The following is a 19,336-nucleotide window of genomic DNA, read 5'->3' as shown; positions in this document are numbered from 1 at the left end:
GGCCATTTTTCAAACTTCCACCATTTGCAAGTTTTTCAACCGATTCAAACCGTTCCACCTTCAATTCATTCTACTATCTTGGACATTCAAACTATCATTTTTTTCAAATTCAAAAAAAATTCCAGGAATTCCCGTTTTTTCAAACCCTTTTTTCTGTCGACTACTCCGTCCACATTTTTCAACCCACTTCAACAGTTCCACTGTCAAATCATTCCTCTTAATCAGGACAAAAAACGAACTTGTTTTTGGAACTGGAAAAATTCCTGGTTTTCCCCAAATTCCAGGAATTCCGTAATACCATTTCTCAATTAAAAATGTTACTACTTCAACATTTCTCGACCGATTTGTTCAACAAGTTTTTTAGCATTTTTCTAAAAATTCCCAAATTTCCATGAAATTCCCATTGAAAAGAATGGCACATTTTTCAAAGTTACACAACTCCCAAATTTTTTACCCGATTCAAACCGTTCCAACTTCAAACTGTTCAGCCTATTCGGGAATCGCGAATACACAATTTCCCCAAATTCCAGGAATTCCGTAATACCATTCCTCAATTAAAAATATTACTACTTCAACATTTCGCGACCGATTTGAAAAATTCCAGCACCAACCATTGTTTAACAAGTTTTTTTTTTAAGCATTTTTCTAAAAATTCCCAAATTTCCATGAAGTTCCCATTAAAAAGAATGGCACATTTTTCAAAGTTACACAACTCCCAAATGTTTTATCCGATTCAAACCGTTCCAACTTCAAACTGTTCAGCCTATTCGGGAATCGCGAATACACATACTTGATACATTCCAAAAATTCCCAGATTTCCCAGAATTCCGGGTTTTCCGGGACATTTTTCCTATTTAAAATGAATGGGACATTTTTCAAACTTCCACCATTTGCACATTTTTCAACCGATTCAAACCATTCCACCTTCAATTCATTCTACCATCCTGAACATTCAAACTATCGTTTTTTTCAAGTTCCAAAAAATTCCAGGAATACCCATTTTTTCAAACCCTTTTTTCTGTCGACTACTCCGTCCACATTTTTCAACCCACTTCAACAGTTCCACTGTCAAATCATTCCTCTTAATCAGAACAAAAAACAAACTTGTTTTTGGAACTGGAAAAATTCCCGGTTTTCCTGAAATTCCAGGAATTCCGTAATACCATTTCTCAATTAAAAATGTTACTACTTCAACATTTCTCGACCGATTTTGAAAAATTCCAACACCAACCATTGTTCAAGAAGTTGTTTTTTTTAGCATTTTTCTAAAAATTTCCTCTTTTCCCGAAATTCCAAAATTTCCATGAAATTCCCATTGAAAAGAATGGCACATTTTTCAAAGTTACACAAATCCCAAATTTTTTATCCGATTCAAACCGTTCCAACTTCAAAATATTCAGCCTGTTAAAAATTGTGTGCAACAATTTAAAAAAAAAATTCCCGGATTTCCAAGAATTCACAGTTTTCAGGGACATTTTTCCCCATTCAAAATGAATCATACATTTTTCACACTTCCACAATTCCCACATTTTTTAACCTATTCAAACCATTCCAACATCAACACATTCCACTCATCCAACCAACACTTTTCCAAACCAAATTCCGGTTTCCCTGGAAATTCAAACTCTTCAACATTCAAACCATTTCAACATTCAAACTTTTCTTACATTCATACTACATTCTATCAGCATTTCAGTTCAACTTCAGCATTGGTGCATTCACACGCAATTCCTTCGGGAATTGCCTCTTCTAGTTATTATTTTGATACTGCAGCCTGTTAGACTGGGCAGCTGTACCTATTGAAGTGGCCAATGATAGTATATGCATAAAAGCTCAACAAATACTGTAGTTCTTCCTTGAGTGGCCAGGTTACTCAACTGAAGCGAGTACCAGGCGTCCATTAGAGGTAAGACGTTTCGCAGGAGCTGGCTTTTATTTCCGAAAAATCAATCATCAGTTTGTGCGCAAAGAAATTATAACAGTGTGATTTCTTTATTTATTTCTCTGGGAAGGCTGACTTACCCATGACACATCTGGCTATTTGTTACCGTAGCAACAACAGACCCTGGCAACCCATGTAGATGCTGTCAACCTCCACGCACACACACAGTTTGTGTTTTTTTTTCTCCCCCTGTTCATATTCGGGCTTCTTTGCATGATTTAACTTTCTGGCTCTGGAGAGGCGCCGCGCAGCTGCTCCGGGTTCAGCAAAGTCACATGCACAAGCTCACCCACACACACACACACACACACACACACACGCCCGTGCAAATGTTAGCCAAGGACAGATGGACTTGTCAGAGGCGGAGTGAGGCACCTCAGTGACACTTTTGACAGTTAGTAGTGTTGTGTTTTTGTACATTTTAGGCTCACATTGGTGTCACAGTTAGACAACAAAAACCTTGTTGGCTCATTTTTTAAAAAGTAATTTTGTTGACATATACAACATCATACTTTAAAAAAAAAAACTCTCATTGCTGAATAATTAATCAAAATCAATGTTATTATGAATTATTTAAGGCTCCAATTACTTCATATCAACTATTCCAGGGATATTGCACATTTTGTGTTTTTGACCAAAAGAAGAAAAAGTAATAAAAACGTATAATCAACGGATAGATCTGAAGTTGTTTGAGGGATTGAAGTTAAGAAAAATAAAAAATAATTATATATATATATATATATATATATATATATATATATATATATATATATATATATATATATATATATATATACAATGTTTTTATTTTATTTTAAATTATATATATATATTTGTATATATATATATATATATATATATATATATATATATATATATATATATATATATATATATATATAAAAAATAATTTAAAAATATATATATATATATATATACAGTATATATATAATTTTTATTTTAATTATATATACGTATATATATATTTGTTTTTTAAAATTATTATTATTTAATTTATTTATTTATATATATATATATATATATATATATATATATATATATATATATATATATATATATATATATATATATAATTAAAATAAAATATATATATTTTATTTTAATTTTAATTATATATATATATATATATATATTTATATATATATATATATATATATATATATATATATATATATATATATATATATATATATATATAAATATTTAAATATATGTATATAAATATGTATGTATGTATATGCAGTAACAAGCTGCGTAGCTGAGCTACATTTTCCAGTAGCTGTGAGATACTTTTTTAACGAGTCGCTTTTCCTGTAGCTTAGCTACTTTTAGACCCATGTAGCGAGGTAGCTTACATCAAAGTTACAAGCTACAAAAATAAAAAATATACTGTGATTGCAGGCCCCCAAAAAATGGAGAAAATACAATGACCTGGATGAATGAGAACATACATACCGTATTTCCTTGAATAGCCGCAGGGGCGCTAATTAATTTAAAACCTCTTCTCACTCCTGCGGTTACCAAAACCATGCGGAATGAGCAAGCATGCTCTAATTATTTTAAAACCTCTTCTCACTCCGGCGCATACCTTATCATTAAAAACACATTTAATAAAAAAAACGTTATTATGATCTTACCTTTACTTGTAGATGGGTCCATGTGCAGCTGCTTCTGATCAAAGGCAGTCTTTCTCATCTTTCTTCAATTTTAAAAGTCTCTGGAGATATTCCTTTAATTATTACCTCCTGCTTCGATTGAAAGTCCAGTTTAGAAAACGGTTTTATTTTAGATATGTAATCCTCCATGTTAAAAGTGCAAGCAAACAATTGCTGCATGCTTGCTGCTTGTTGTCTTCTTCTGCAGTACCTGTCTCCTGCAGTACTGGTAGTCGCAAGAAGGATCACTAGCGCCCTCTACCACCTGGAGGCGGGAGTCATTTAATGACTCATATTTGACCCGGCGGAAGTGCCAAGCATGCGCTAATTATTTTGCGAAACGAGTTTGACCCGGCTGTAATTCTAGGCAGGCGAATACTATATTCCCGGCGCCAATTCAAGGAAATACGGTACATACTTACGGAGAAAATCCATGATGATTGGTTGGCGTTCGTATGATGAGTCACAATGGGCTAAGGTTAGGGCGAAACATTACAGACATCCCGATCAGAGACAAGATAAGGCGGGTGGGTCATCATCACATGGCGACGAGGGACTCAGAGACAGGGGGACGTTTCGAGGTGACCACTCAAAACAAAAACATACTCAAAAATGGCAGAGGAATTCTCTCCCGCAGATTAGATTTTCCCTTTAGTGATGAAGACGTTGGCAGGAAACCCACAATAATGCGTGTCCTTGGCCATATTTAGACAAATGTATGCGTTTAGAGAAAAAAAAGGGCCAAAACCTTAGTTTTGAGTTGTTTACTGTGTAAACCAAAATTATAACCGTTCTCTTCATCGAAGACATGGAACACAAATTTAGGAACAAACATTAGGTTGAGTTGAGTTCATGAAAAGTTTTACTGCTCATAACCATTACCAACTGTTCCCACACAACACACAAGCCATTGTTTTTTTTGTGAAGATATAGATAGATGCGGTTTTTTTTACTGTAGGGAGAGAAAGTGAATAACATTATAGGGGTGGGCCAAAGAAAAGGCAAACTAAATAAATACCTACAGTGGGGTGCGGGGACCCCTAGATGTAGTTGTAGGGTGTCCCCAGCTAAATGACAGATAGTTAATAGTAATGGACCCTTATTGGTATCATACATGTGGGACCATAAATAGAAATGCTGTTAAATGTACCTTTGATGTAGCAAGCTACTTTTGCCGTCTAACTTGTAGTGTAGCTTTCTACAATTTTCTGGGGATAGCTTCCCCTGTAGCATAGCTACATTTAATCGTGCGTAACTTGTAGCTTAGCTTACTACATTTTCCAAGTAGCTTGCCCATCACTGTGTATTTGTGACTTGTTTTTAACACTGTGATGAGTGGGACCCTTTTGGATCTCTAAGAATCTTAGTGGGATTTTTTTTTTTATAACCTGTCATTGTTAAAAAAATAATAATAATAATTAAAATAAATTGACACAAAGATTCTCCTTGTGAGCCCGGCAGTCTGAGGTAACAGTCTTTTATTTTCATCCAGGGATTCCTTTCCAGCAATATATTTTCGGTTCGTGTGTCTTTCTCTCTCTCTGGCTTGCACGCCAACTCCAACCCCGTGTCTCGGTCCGGCTGCTGCTAATAAAGGCGACAGGTGATTAGATAACAAGGCCCACCTGGGCAATCCACTCACCTGTTGCTGTCTTCGAGGCCGGTCCTTGCACACCCCTTTCCGTGGCAGGCCCGCAGGCCACGCCCCCCTCAACAGCTTCAATTACCTCACATCAAATATTCCACCATAACGTTTTAAAATTTTTTTTTGGGGGGGGGGGGTAAATATTGCACATTTTGTGCGTTCGCAATATAAAAAACAAAAGTTTTCTTTCAAAAAAGGGCATAAATTAAATAAATTATACATACAAATATTAAAAACTTATAATTAGGGATGTCCGATAATGGCTTTTTGCCGATATCCGATATTCCGATATTGTCCAACTCTTTAATTACAGATACCGATATCAACCGATACCGATATCAACCAATACTGATATATACAGTTGTGGAATTAACACATTATTATGCCTAATTTGGACAACCAGGTCTGGTGAAGATAAGGTCCTTTTTTAAAATATTAATAAAATAAAATAAGATAAATAAATTAAAAACATTTTCTTGAATAAAAAAGAAAGCAAAACAATATAAAAACAGTTACATAGAAACTAGTAATTAATGAAAATGAGTAAAATTAACTGTTAAAGGTTAGTATTATTAGTGGAGCAGCAGCACGCACAATCATGTGTGCTTACAGACTGTATCCCTTGCAGACTGTATTGATATATATTGATATATAATGTAGGAACCAGAATATTAATAACAGAAAGAAACAACCCTTTTGTGTGAATGAGTGTAAATGGAGGAGGGAGGTTTTTTGGGTTGGTGCACTAATTGTAAGTGTATCTTGTGTTTTTTATGTTGATTTAATAAAAAATAAATAAATAAAAAATAAAATAAAAACGATACCGATAATAAAAAAATGATACCGATAATTTCCGATATTACATTTTAAAGCATTTATCGGCATCTCTACTTATAATCAACCGATAGATCTGAAGTTGATCTCGAGACTTCAATGTTAAAAGTAAAAGAAAATCTATGATTATTTTCAACACTTTTATGAGTGGGGCATTTTTGGATCCCCAAGAATTTTAGTGGGACTTTTTTTTTAATACTACCTCTGGAAAAAGTGTTAGAATCAGCAGTCTTGGAGGATGTTCATTCACTTGTTTAATTTTGTTGACAAAAGCAGATAACACAACTATAATCATTTGAAATGGCAACTTTCTGGCTTCTGGAAACACTAAAAGGAACCAAGAAAATAAATTGTTGTAGTCAGTAACAGATTAATTTTTAGATCAAGCGGCGTGAAAACGTTTTGGAATCACTAAATTCTGAGGACTCGCCTTGTAAATTTTAATTTCCGAAGCTAACACCTGCATCAGATTAAATCTGCAGTTAAAAAGGAATGTTCTCACCTTGGAGAGCTGTGGCAGCAGGTGGATTGACATGAATCATGGCTGCAACACGAGAGATGTTGATTGAAACAAAGGAGATGATTACCATACTTCGTCAAGAAGGTAAAATGTTGCAAAAGATGTTGATCGTTTTCAGTCAGCTGTGTGTGTAACGTGGAGCAAGTTCTAACAACTTGGGAAGGTTGTAACAGGCTCGCATACTGGTAGACCAAGGAACATCTCAGAAAACTTCAAACAATATGTCTTGAAAACAGAAAAAAGAAGAAGAACTGGCCGGAAAGTCAGCGAACTGTAAGAAAGCGCTGAAAGGAAACAGGATTTAGATACAAAAAAAGCTTAAGGAAAGCTATCACTAACATCTAAACATAAAGGTTCCAATGGGCTTAGGAAAAGCAACAGTGGACTATGGATGACTGGATGAAAGTCATATTCAGTGATGAATGGTGAATCTGCTTTGGACAAGGTGATGATGCTGGAACTTTTCTTTGGTTTTGGCTCCATTGAGATTTATGAAGACGACTGCCTGAAGAAAACGTGCACATCATTCTTCTACATGATAATGTATTTTGCCACAGAACAAATAGTGTAAAAACCTCCAGTGAAGAAAGATGTCAATCCAATGTAAAATCTGTGGTGGAAATAGAAGACAATGGTCCAAGACAGGACTCCAACATGCAAAGCTGGTCTGACAACAGCAATCAGAGAACGTTGGAGGAAGGTTGATGAAGAGTTCTGTTTGTCACTCGTTAAGTCCGTACCTCAGAGACGTCAAACTGTTCTAAAAGCCAGAGGTAGTGCAATAAAGTACTAGTGGTGGGTTGTAGAGTTTGTTTGTTTGTTTGTTTGTTTTTAATGATACCATATTTTTTTCACTCTGCTGAATCTAAAAGTTAAAATGGTACTGAATACCACAATTTATTTTCATAATTTATTTCGGTGTTCCTGAAAGACAGAAAGTTGCCATTTCAAATTATTATAGTTTTGTGTCATGTTATTCATCTGCTTTTTTTCTACAAAATGAAACAAGTGAATGAACATCCTCCAAGACTGCTGATTCCATCATTTTTGCCAGGGGTTGTATACACCGGGGATTTCGACCCACTGGGGTCGCGGCACATTAGTTTTGTCATGAGAAATCATTTGGCAGGAATGATCCAATTTCACCTCCTTGTTTTAAAACCGATTATTTATTTATTCTAAATATTAGGGATGCACAAAAAAATCAATTCCCAATATATGTATATATGTATATATATATGAATGTATGAGTATATAAATGTGTGTATATATATATATTTATATATATATACATATATATGTGTGTATATATATATATATATATATATATATATATATATATATATATATGTATGTATATATCTATGCATATATATACGTATATATACATTTATATATATATATATATATATATATATATATATATACTGTATATATACATATATTACTTTTTTATACATATAGGTACTGTCCTAATATAATACAATAGCTAGCTATAACACAAGGCTGACAAAAAGTTTTGTCTTTAAATATATATAATGTCTGTTTTTATCATTTAAAAATAAACGAATAAATAAACAAAAAGTGCCTTTGCATGCTTTTAGCACTTTTCAGTTAGGACTCTCCTGCTCTTAAGTATTCAAGTTTGATCGTCCCAACCTTCCAACCTTATTTTGTTGATCTGTTCTAGCCTTTTTGTTTGAGGCGGAAAAAGGCTAATGTATTTGTGGCGTGCTTTAAAAAAAAAGCATATATATATATATATATATATATATATATACACTACCGTTCAAAAGTTTGGGGTCACATTGAAATGTCCTTATTTTCAATGAAGATAACTTTAAACTAGTCTTAACTTTAAAGAAATACACTCTATACATTGCTAATGTGGTAAATGACTATTCTAGCTGCAAATGTCTGGTTTTTGGTGCAATATCTACATAGGTGTATAGAGGCCCATTTCCAGCAACTATCACTCCAGTGTTCTAATGGTACAATGTGTTTGCTCATTGGCTCAGAAGGCTAATTGATGATTAGAAAACCCTTGTGCAATCATGTTCACACATCTGAAAACAGTTTAGCTCGTTATGGAAGCTACAAAACTGACCTTCCTTTGAGCAGATTGAGTTTCTGGAGCATCACATTTGTGGGGTCAATTAAACGTTCAAAATGGCCAGAAAAAGAGAACTTTCATCTGAGACTCGACAGTCTATTCTTGTTCTTAGAAATTAGGGCTATTCCACAAAATTGTTTGGGTGACCCCAAGCTTTTGAACGGTAGTATATATATATATATATATATATATATATATATATATATATATATATATATATATATATATATATATATATATATATATATATATATGTGTGTGTGTGTGTGCCTGTGTGTATATATGTATATATACATATATTTATGTATATATACGTGTATATATATATATCCAATCCAATCCACCTTATTTATATAGCACATATAAACAACAAAAATGTTTCCAAAGTGCTGCACAACAATATTAAAAACAATATTCAAATATTATCCTTAGCTCCACCAATGACTGAATAAAAACAAAAAATAAATAAATATAAAACCAATATAAAAATAAATATGATTAAAAACGATTTTAAAGGGAAAAACCAATCAAAACAGTAAATAGAAATCTAAATTTATAAAAAAAAAACACAGAGGAGGACAGAGGACCACACAACTCACGTAGTGTTAAAATCCAAAGAATAAAAGTGGGTCTTAAGACGAGACTTAAAACACTCCACTGTGGGAGCAGTTTGAACATGGCGGGGCAGAGTGTTCCAGAGCTAAGGCCCTGTCTCCCCTGGATTTAAGTCTGGTCTTGGGCACCACGAGCTGGAGCTATATACAGTATATGTATATACACATATATATATATGTATTTATATGTATATATACATATATATATATATATATATATATATATATATATATATATATATATATATATATATATATATATATATATATATATATATATAAAGGGCTGCAACTAACGATTCATTTGATAATCGATTAATCTGTCGATTATTACTTCGATTAATCGATTAATAATCGGATAAAAGAGACAACCTACGTTTCTATCCTATCCAGTATTTTATTGAAAAAAAACAGCATACTGGCACCATACTTATTTTGATTATTGTTTCTCAGCTGTTTCTACATGTTGCAGTTTATAAATAAAGGTTTAGTTAAAAAAACAAACTCTGCGCATAGCATAGATCCAACGAATCGATGACTAAATTAATCGGCAACTATTTTAATAATCGATTTTAATCGATGTAATCGATTAGTTGTTGCAGCCCTAATATATATATATATATATATATATATACATATATATATATATATATATATATATATATATATACTGTATATATACTGTATATATGTATATATATACTGTATATATACTGTATATATGTATATATATGTTTATTTTTTAATCGATTTTTGAAAATTATGAATCAATTTAGAATCGGGATGAATAAGAATGGCCTAAAAACATATTTCAAATTTTTGATTTATACTAATTTTTTTTCTTCAAACAATTTTTGAAAATGATGAATCGATTTAGAATCAGGATGCATAACAATTGCAGTCCGGATATGAATCGATTTTTTTTGTGCACCCATGGAAAATTGGTTTTCTCAATTTTATTTTAAAATAAAAAACAACTTAAGATATCATAACAACGTAAGACATCAGTTATATACTGTATAACAGTGGTTCTTAACCTTGTTGGAGGTACCGAACCCCACCAGTTTCATATGCGCATTCACCGAACCCTTCTTTAGTGAAAAATAAAATGTTGTTTTTTTTTTCAAATTCAACACAAAGTTATATGTTTTTGGTAACACTTTAGTATGGGGAACATATTCTAAGTAACAAAGACTTAATTTCGAGTTTTTTGGACACTAGGGGAACATATTCTAAGTAACAAAGACTTAATTTAGAGTTATTTGGTTAGGGTTAGGGCCAGGGTTAGAGGGTAAGGGTTATAATGAGGCCGTGCCGAATAAGGCATTAATAAGTACTTAGTAATGACCAGTTAAGAGCCAATATGTTACTAATTTGCATGTTAATAAGCAACTAAATAATGGTGAATATGTTCCCCATACTAAAGTGTTACCATGTTTTTTTACTGGTGCACAAAATGAACCGTGCATGAACATCACCTTCTTCAAAGAACAAAACCAACACAGTGCATAAACTCACAACAAATTACCAACCTGCAAATAAGTCTGACTTCTGCTGTTGCCGTATCCGTAATACGCCGATAGGGAGAAGTTTTTATTTACACGATGAGTCGGGTGTGTTTTGACCTCCGCCGAACCCCTGAGGCCGACTCACCGAACCCCTAGGGTTCCATCGAACCCAGGTTAAGAACCACTGATGTATAATTATATATATTTTTTTACCAACTAATATCAGTCTAGGATCGCTGGCCTTTTTTTGAACTATGTTGCTTATCTCGGTCAGCGTGCGCTGCAAAGTCTGGTTATCTCGCATCAAATGAGCTACACGAGCATTTGTGAGAATTTTTACATAATATCATTTTGAAAAAATATCTGGTAGAACCCTCAGCAAGATGTGTGTTAGTTTTACTTTGTTGGGAACTCTTTGATGGAGACCCGTTTGGGAGCAAGTTCCGTAAATGCATGCATGGAGGAGTTTGGTGTGGAAGAATAAGAACAATGGACAAAAATAATCCAGATAGATTCCACAATGAAGTGGAAGCTTTTTTTTTTAACGCAACATTGGCTCCAGTTGGACGTAAGGACGACAGACGCGTCCTGGCCAAACGTCCCACTAAGAGACTCGAGGGAGAGCTTATTTTAGCTGCAAGAGATTCCCAGTGTATGTATGAGTGCGATGATTTAAGCAGGAGCACAATTAGGCGTTTCTAGCAAACTCCCAGCACGTGATAAGAAACATTGTGTAATGATTGTTTTCCCGCCTCCTTGTATTGTGCCCAATTGAGAGAAAAGTGTGTGTTTGCAGGGTTTGTACCCGGGCTCAGAGGAGGTGTGGCAGGTCTACAGCACCGCTTCCGACCCGGACGGCAGGTGCGTGTGCGCGGTGGTCGCCCCCGCGCGAAACATCTGCAAACGAGACCCTCGCGGTCGGCAACTACACCTGCTGACCGAACAGGTGAGTGTGCCTAATGTCCAGTCGTTTTGGCGTAGTTTTTGCCGCAGTGTGAGTGAAGAAACGCACTGCCGACCTGATAAGTCCGAAAGAGAAAGAGAGGATACAGTATTATCAATCAATGTTTATTTATGTAGCCCTAAATCACGAGTGTCTCAAAGGGCTGCAAAAGCCACAACGACATCCTCGGTTCAGATACCACATCAGGGCAAGGAAAAACTCTACCCAATGGGACAATGAGAAACCTTGGAGAGGACCGCAGGGTGACCGGTGCAATGGACATCGAGTGGATCTAGCATAATATTGTGAGAGTCCAGTCCTTAGTGGATCTAACATAATAGTGAGAGTCCAGTCCATAGTGGATCTAACATAATAGTGAGAGTCCAGTCCATAGTGGATCTAACATAATAGTGAGAGTCCAGTCCATAGTGGATCTAACATAATAGTGAGAGTCCAGTCCATAGTGGATCTAACATAATAGTGAGAGTCCAGTCCATAGTGGATCTAACATAATAGTGAGAGTCCAGTCCATAGTGGATCTAACATAATAGTGAGAGTCCAGTCCTTAGTGGATCTAACATAATAGTGAGAGTCCAGTCCATAGTGGATCTAACATAATAGTGAGAGTCCAGTCCATAGTGGATCTAACATAATAGTGAGAGTCCAGTCCATAGTGGATCTAACATAATAGTGAGAGTCCAGTCCATAGTGGATCTAACATAATAGTGAGAGTCCAGTCCATAGTGGATCCAACATAATAGTGAGAGTCCAGTCCATAGTGGATCTAACATAATAGTGAGAGTCCAGTCCATAGTGGATCCAACATAATAGTGAGAGTCCAGTCCATAGTGGATCCAACATAATAGTGAGAGTCCAGTCCATAGTGGATCTAACATAATAGTGAGAGTCCAGTCCATAGTGGATCTAACATAATAGTGAGAGTCCAGTCCATAGTGGATCTAACATAATAGTGAGAGTCCAGTCCATATTGGATCTAACATAATAGTGAGAGTCCAGTCCATAGTGGATCTAACATAATAGTGAGAGTCCAGTCCATAGTGGATCTAACATAATAGTGAGAGTCCAGTCCATAGTGGATCTAACATAATAGTGAGAGTCCAGTCCATAGTGGATCTAACATAATAGTGAGAGTCCAGTCCATAGTGGATCTAACATAATAGTGAGTGTCCAGTCCATAGTGGATCTAACATAATAGTGAGAGTCCAGTCCATAGTGGATCTAACATAATAGTGAGAGTCCAGTCCATAGTGGATCTAACATAATAGTGAGAGTCCAGTCCATAGTGGATCTAACATAATAGTGAGAGTCCAGTCCTTAGTGGATCTAACATAATAGTGAGTGTCCAGTCCATAGTGGATCTAACATAATAGTGAGAGTCCAGTCCATAGTGGATCTAACATAATAGTGAGAGTCCAGTCCATAGTGGATCTAACATAATAGTGAGAGTCCAGTCCATAGTGGATCTAACATAATAGTGTGAGTCCAGTCCATAGTGGATCTAACATAATAGTGAGAGTCCAGTCCATAGTGGATCTAACATAATAGTGAGTGTCCAGTCCATAGTGGATCTAACATAATAGTGAGTGTCCAGTCCATAGTGGATCTAACATAGAAGTGAGAGTCCAGTCCATAGTGGATCTAACATAATAGTGAGAGTCCAGTCCATAGTGGATCTAACATAATAGTGAGAGTCCAGTCCATAGTGGATCTAACATAATAGTGAGAGTCCAGTCCATAGTGGATCTAACATAATAGTGAGAGTCCAGTCCATAGTGGATCTAACATAATAGTGAGAGTCCAGTCCATAGTGGATCTAACATAATAGTGAGAGTCCAGTCCATAGTGGATCTAACATAATAGTGAGAGTCCAGTCCATAGTGGATCTAACATAATAGTGAGAGTCCAGTCCATAGTGGATCTAACATAATAGTGAGTGTCCAGTCCATAGTGGATCTAACATAATAGTGAGAGTCCAGTCCATAGTGGATCTAACATAATAGTGAGAGTCCAGTCCATAGTGGATCTAACATAATAGTGAGAGTCCAGTCCATATTGGATCTAACATAATAGTGAGAGTCCAGTCCATAGTGGATCTAACATAATAGTGAGAGTCCAGTCCATAGTGGATCTAACATAATAGTGAGAGTCCAGTCCATAGTGGATCTAACATAATAGTGAGAGTCCAGTCCATAGTGGATCTAACATAATAGTGAGAGTCCAGTCCATAGTGGATCTAACATAATAGTGAGTGTCCAGTCCATAGTGGATCTAACATAATAGTGAGAGTCCAGTCCATAGTGGATCTAACATAATAGTGAGAGTCCAGTCCATAGTGGATCTAACATAATAGTGAGAGTCCAGTCCATATTGGATCTAACATAATAATGAGAGTCCCGTCCATAGTGGATCTAACATAATAGTGAGAGTCCAGTCCATAGTGGATCTAACATAATAGTGAGAGTCCAGTCCATAGTGGATCTAACATAATAGTGAGAGTCCAGTCCATAGTGGATCTAACATAATAGTGAGAGTCCAGTCCATAGTGGATCTAACATAATAGTGAGTGTCCAGTCCATAGTGGATCTAACATAATAGTGAGTGTCCAGTCCATAGTGGATCTAACATAGAAGTGAGAGTCCAGTCCATAGTGGATCTAACATAATAGTGAGAGTCCAGTCCATAGTGGATCTAACATAATAGTGAGAGTCCAGTCCATAGTGGATCTAACATAATAGTGAGAGTCCAGTCCATAGTGGATCTAACATAATAGTGAGAGTCCAGTCCATAGTGGATCTAACATAATAGTGAGAGTCCAGTCCATAGTGGATCTAACATAATAGTGAGTGTCCAGTCCATAGTGGATCTAACATAATAGTGAGAGTCCAGTCCATAGTGGATCTAACATAATAGTGAGAGTCCAGTCCATAGTGGATCGGAGTATAAGTCGCTCTGCAGTATAAGTCGCATCGGCCGGAAATGCATAATAAAGAAGGAAAAAAGCATATATAAGTCGCACTGGAGTATAAATCGCATTTTTTGGGGAAATGTATTTGATAAAATCCAACACCAAGAATAGACATTTGAAAGGCAATTTAAAATAAATAAAGAATATTGAACAACAGGCTGAATAAGTGTACGTTATATGAGGCACAAATAACCAACTGAGAACGTGCCTGGTATGTTAACGTAACATATTATGGTAAGAGTCATTCAAATGACTATAACATATAGAACATGCTATACGTTTACCAAACAATCTGTCACTCCTAATCGCTAAATCCCATGAAATCTTATACGTCTAGTCTCTTACGTGAATGCGCTAAATAATATTATTTGATATTCTTCGGTAATGTGTTAATAATTTCACACATAAGTCACTCCTGAGTATAAGTCGCACCCCCGGCCAAACTATGAAAAAAACTGTGACTTGTAGTTCGAAAAATACGGTATGTTGTAGCGTCCCGGAAGAGTTAGTGCTGGGTATTTGTTCTGTTGTGTTTATGTTGTGTTTGTCATTCTTGTTTGGTGTGGGTTCACAGTGTGGCGCATATTTGTAACAGTGTTAAAGTTGTTTATACGGTCACCCTCAGTGTGACCTGTATGGCTGTTGACCAAGTATGCCTTGCATTCACTTGTGTTTGTGAAAAGCTGTAGATATTATGTGACTGGGCCGGCAAGCAAAGGCAGTGCCTTTAAGGTTTATTGGCGCTCTGTACTTCTCCCTACGTCCGTGTACACAGCGGCGTTTTAATAAGTCATACATTTTACTTTTTGAAACCTATACCGATAATTTCCGATATTACATTTTAAAGCATTTATCGGGCGATAATATCGGCAGTCCGATATTATCGGACATCTCTATTGTGTAGTAATGATAACCACAATAAGAACTTTTTATATTGACGCATTCCTACTGTCGAGTGGTTGCAAGTCACCAAAATAAAAAAATATGTAAATATGAAAAAGTGTTGGGATTGTGCACAATGCCAGGCTTGGGAATTCGCTCCACTTCAGGAAGCAAACACGCAGCGTACTCGCCGCAGTTATTGAAGTGTACTGACTGGAGTTTTCCATCTGAGACGCGGCACAAGAGTGATTTATGACAGCCATGTTGAATTATTAAGCGCCCCAGTCGCATCTTCACACATAAACAGCAGGAAAAGGCACACAAACAATAATAAATCCCTCTTCGCGCCGTTCCCGTTGACGGGAGACTTCTGTATTTATGAATTACAATGAACTCCCAGAGCCTGCTGCGCGCGTGTGTGTGTGTGTGCGCGCGCGCATGTGTGTGTGTGTGTGTGTGTGTGTGTGTGTGTGTGTGTGTGTGCGTGTTTGTTTTTCACACTGGTCCCCAGCATGTGTTTTCCAGGAGTAAGTGTGTGGGAGTGTTATTTTGTATGTTGGCATAGTGCTTAATGACAGTGGTCCTTAGAGTAAACATTTTCCTTTTAGTAAAACATCGTAAGACTTTGTTGTCAAATTGTCTTTGAAGTGGACAAAAAACACATTTGTTTACGTGTGTTTAACGTGTCTTTGGAGTGGAGCTCAACATGTACCTGAACGTTGGCTTCAAGGAGGAGTCAATTGTGCCTAAATGTGAACGTTTGTCATCATGAGAGCGTCCTTGGTGACTCCGCTTCTCGCTTTGAGTCAGCTGGGATAGGCTCCAGCAGCTTCTCTTAAGATCCAGAAGAGGTTAAAGGGAAACTGTACTTTTTTTTGGAAATTTTGCCTCTTGAAGGTAGAAAAGCGCTATACAAGTATAACCCATTTATAATTTATCATTATCATTCACAATCCTTGTGTAGGATAAGAACACGTTTTTCTTTTTTTTAATGCATTCTAATTCGTAAACAAACGCCAGCAAAAGTCAGCTAACAAAGGAGCCAGTGTGAGTCGCTCTATTCCGCCTATTAAGCGCTCTAAAAAACATCCATCTCCGTTTTCTCTACTGTACACGCTGTAAGTATATATGGGCTTTCAAAGTTAACGTGATAATAATGCCTTAACTATAAATTTCAATAACAACACTAATTTTTTTAACGGCCCATTAACGCGAACACGTCCTTTTTGACCCTCCTGCTGTAGCTGGAGGAACTTGGCTGCAGTTCACTTGAGCCAGAAGTGAGCAGAAATGGACAAAATAAAGTATACCTTATGGAAATATCAAGTTCAAAGCCATAGCAATTTGTTCTCCCGACATAAAAGGACCTTTTTTTTGCCGTGAGAAGAGACTACATCCCTGCAGCAAACGCCTGCTGCACGTGTCGTTCTAGAGGTGGGTGGTGCTTCACTTCCGTGTTCAGATTACGGTTAAGGTGCAGTGATAACATAACATTTAGATTGTTACAGTGACTGATTTAGTAAGTAAGATGACATAAAAGCTCATCGGCAGGATGTCGAAAGGAGACTTTTTTATTGCAAACAGTCAAGACACTTTCTCAAACCAATAACACACTTTTCCGGCTTCAAAATAAAAGCGCTACACTCTACATCCGGTTTAACTACATTAAGGTGTTTCTCCTTAACGTACGGGCTTCATGTTAGCCGCCACACCTAACTAAATAAAGTAATATAATGTATTGTAGCGTCCTGAAAAAAACAAACAAAGTCTGACTTTCTTTTTAACTTTTATTGCCAATTTTATGATAACAACGGTCCCAATTCCAACAAGTATTTTCTCCATGCACACACGTCTGCCTCCGTGCTTCAATTCTAGACTCACAATACATTTGTTCATTCTCCGCCGATGCAGTGTGTTCATAGACCATAGGAAAAATGACCACCATAACACACTAACATACACATTAACCAAGCTATATAAACGGAGTTGTCTGGAGCGGAGGCAGCGTGGACATACTTTAATAAATTCGAGATATACCCGCGGACAGCGATCTTCACAATTTAAAATGAGACTAGCGGCTTTTAATGGGAGGAATGTACAATGTCTGCTCTCACTGGGATGTTTATACCTTCCCGTTAAGATGAAGAATTAGTAATAATCCTCACACAGGAAAAAAAAAAAAAAAAGGTGCCGCAAACAAGCGTCTTTTCGTGTCTCCGGGTTTGAGTTCAATGTCAAAGTTGACCAACTTCTCGATTTATGTCTACATCCTTCCACTATCCACTTAATAGGCATGATTTATAAACTAGAACTAACTTTCACCAACTCAGAGGCGACACAGCAGCTCAGTGGCTCAATATGTCAATATAGCAGCATAAGCTAGTGAGCGCTTTGCGATCACGGCACCGCTAAAAGTAGTTTGTTTGCGTTAGTGCACGTAACAACAATATCGCTAATACTTGGTTAATATTCAGGTCATGAGATGCAAATGGATTATTGTTGTAGTGTACTCCCATTAGCTACATTGTTCGCCACGACTTAGAATGCGTAAAAAAAGAAAAAAACATGAATAGGGATTATGAATAGAGATGTCCGATAATGGCTTTTTTGCAGATATCCGATATTCCGATATTGTCCAACTCTTAATTACAGATTCCGATATCAACCGATACCGATATATACAGTCGTGGAATTAACACATTATTATGCCTAATTTTGTTGTGATGCCCCGCTGGATGCATTAAACAATGTAACAAGGTTTTCCAAAATAAATCAACTCAAGTTATGGAAAATAAATGCCAACATGGCACTGCCATATTTATTATTGAAGTCACAAAGTGCATTATTTTTTTTAACATGCATCAAAACAGCAGCTTGGAATTTGGACATGAGGAGGTTGAGGTGGGCGGGGTTGAGGTGGGGAGGTAGGAGGTAGCGGGGGGTGTATATTGTAGCGCCCCGGAAGAGTTAGTGCTGCAAAGGGTTCTGGGTATTTGTTCTGTTGTGTTTATGTTGTGTTACGGTGCGGATGTTCTCCCGAAATGTGTTTGTCATTCTTGTTTGGTGTGGCGCATATTTGTAACAGTGTTAAAGTTGTTTATACGGCTACCCTCAGTGTGACCTGTATGGCTGTTGACCAAGTATGCCTTGCATTCACTTGTGTGTGTGAAAAGCCATAGATATTATGTGACTGGGCCGGCACGCAAAGGCAGTGCCTTTAAGGTTTATTGGCGCTCTGTACTTCTCCCTACGTCCGTGTACACAGCGGCGTTTTAAAAAGTCATACATTTTACTTTTTGAAACCGATACCGATCATTTCCGATATTACATTTTAAAGCATTTATCAGCCGATATTATCGGACATCTCGAATTATGAATGATAAGCAAAGTTCCCCCCCAAAAAAGTGCAGTTCCCCTTTAAGCGCAGTAGAAAATGGACAGAAAGTAACGTCATGAGGATGATAATGATGAAATATGTTGGTCTTGCAGGTCCAGAACGTGAGTCAGTCCATGGAGGGAGTCCACCTGCGGACTTCCAGAGACTTACAGCACTTCCGAGAGTCTGAGCCACTCCTGAGGGGGGTGGATGGACGGTTGCACACGTATGTGGGCAGCCCCCGCACACTGACATCCAAGGGTCTGCAGGTACACACAGGCACACACACACACTTAC

At 36.6% G+C, this 19,336-nt stretch overlaps 1 protein-coding gene across 3 annotated transcripts in view; it reads left to right on the top strand.

Annotated features, from left to right (window-relative positions):
* The window catches only part of LOC133633832 (noelin-2-like), a 62,651-nt gene that overhangs the window by 8,314 nt on the left and 35,001 nt on the right, over positions 1–19,336 (top strand). For all 3 annotated transcript variants that reach the window (XM_062026565.1, XM_062026566.1, XM_062026564.1), the window contains 2 exons: positions 11,649–11,798; positions 19,153–19,308. In XM_062026565.1, the coding sequence (XP_061882549.1) occupies positions 11,649–11,798; positions 19,153–19,308 (306 nt within the window). The remainder of the gene's footprint in view (positions 1–11,648; positions 11,799–19,152; positions 19,309–19,336) is intronic.

This window comes from Entelurus aequoreus, linkage group LG18 (genome assembly GCF_033978785.1).
Source record: "Entelurus aequoreus isolate RoL-2023_Sb linkage group LG18, RoL_Eaeq_v1.1, whole genome shotgun sequence".
Lineage (NCBI taxonomy): Eukaryota > Metazoa > Chordata > Actinopteri > Syngnathiformes > Syngnathidae > Entelurus > Entelurus aequoreus.
This window is presented reverse-complemented; position numbering and strand designations above follow the sequence as displayed.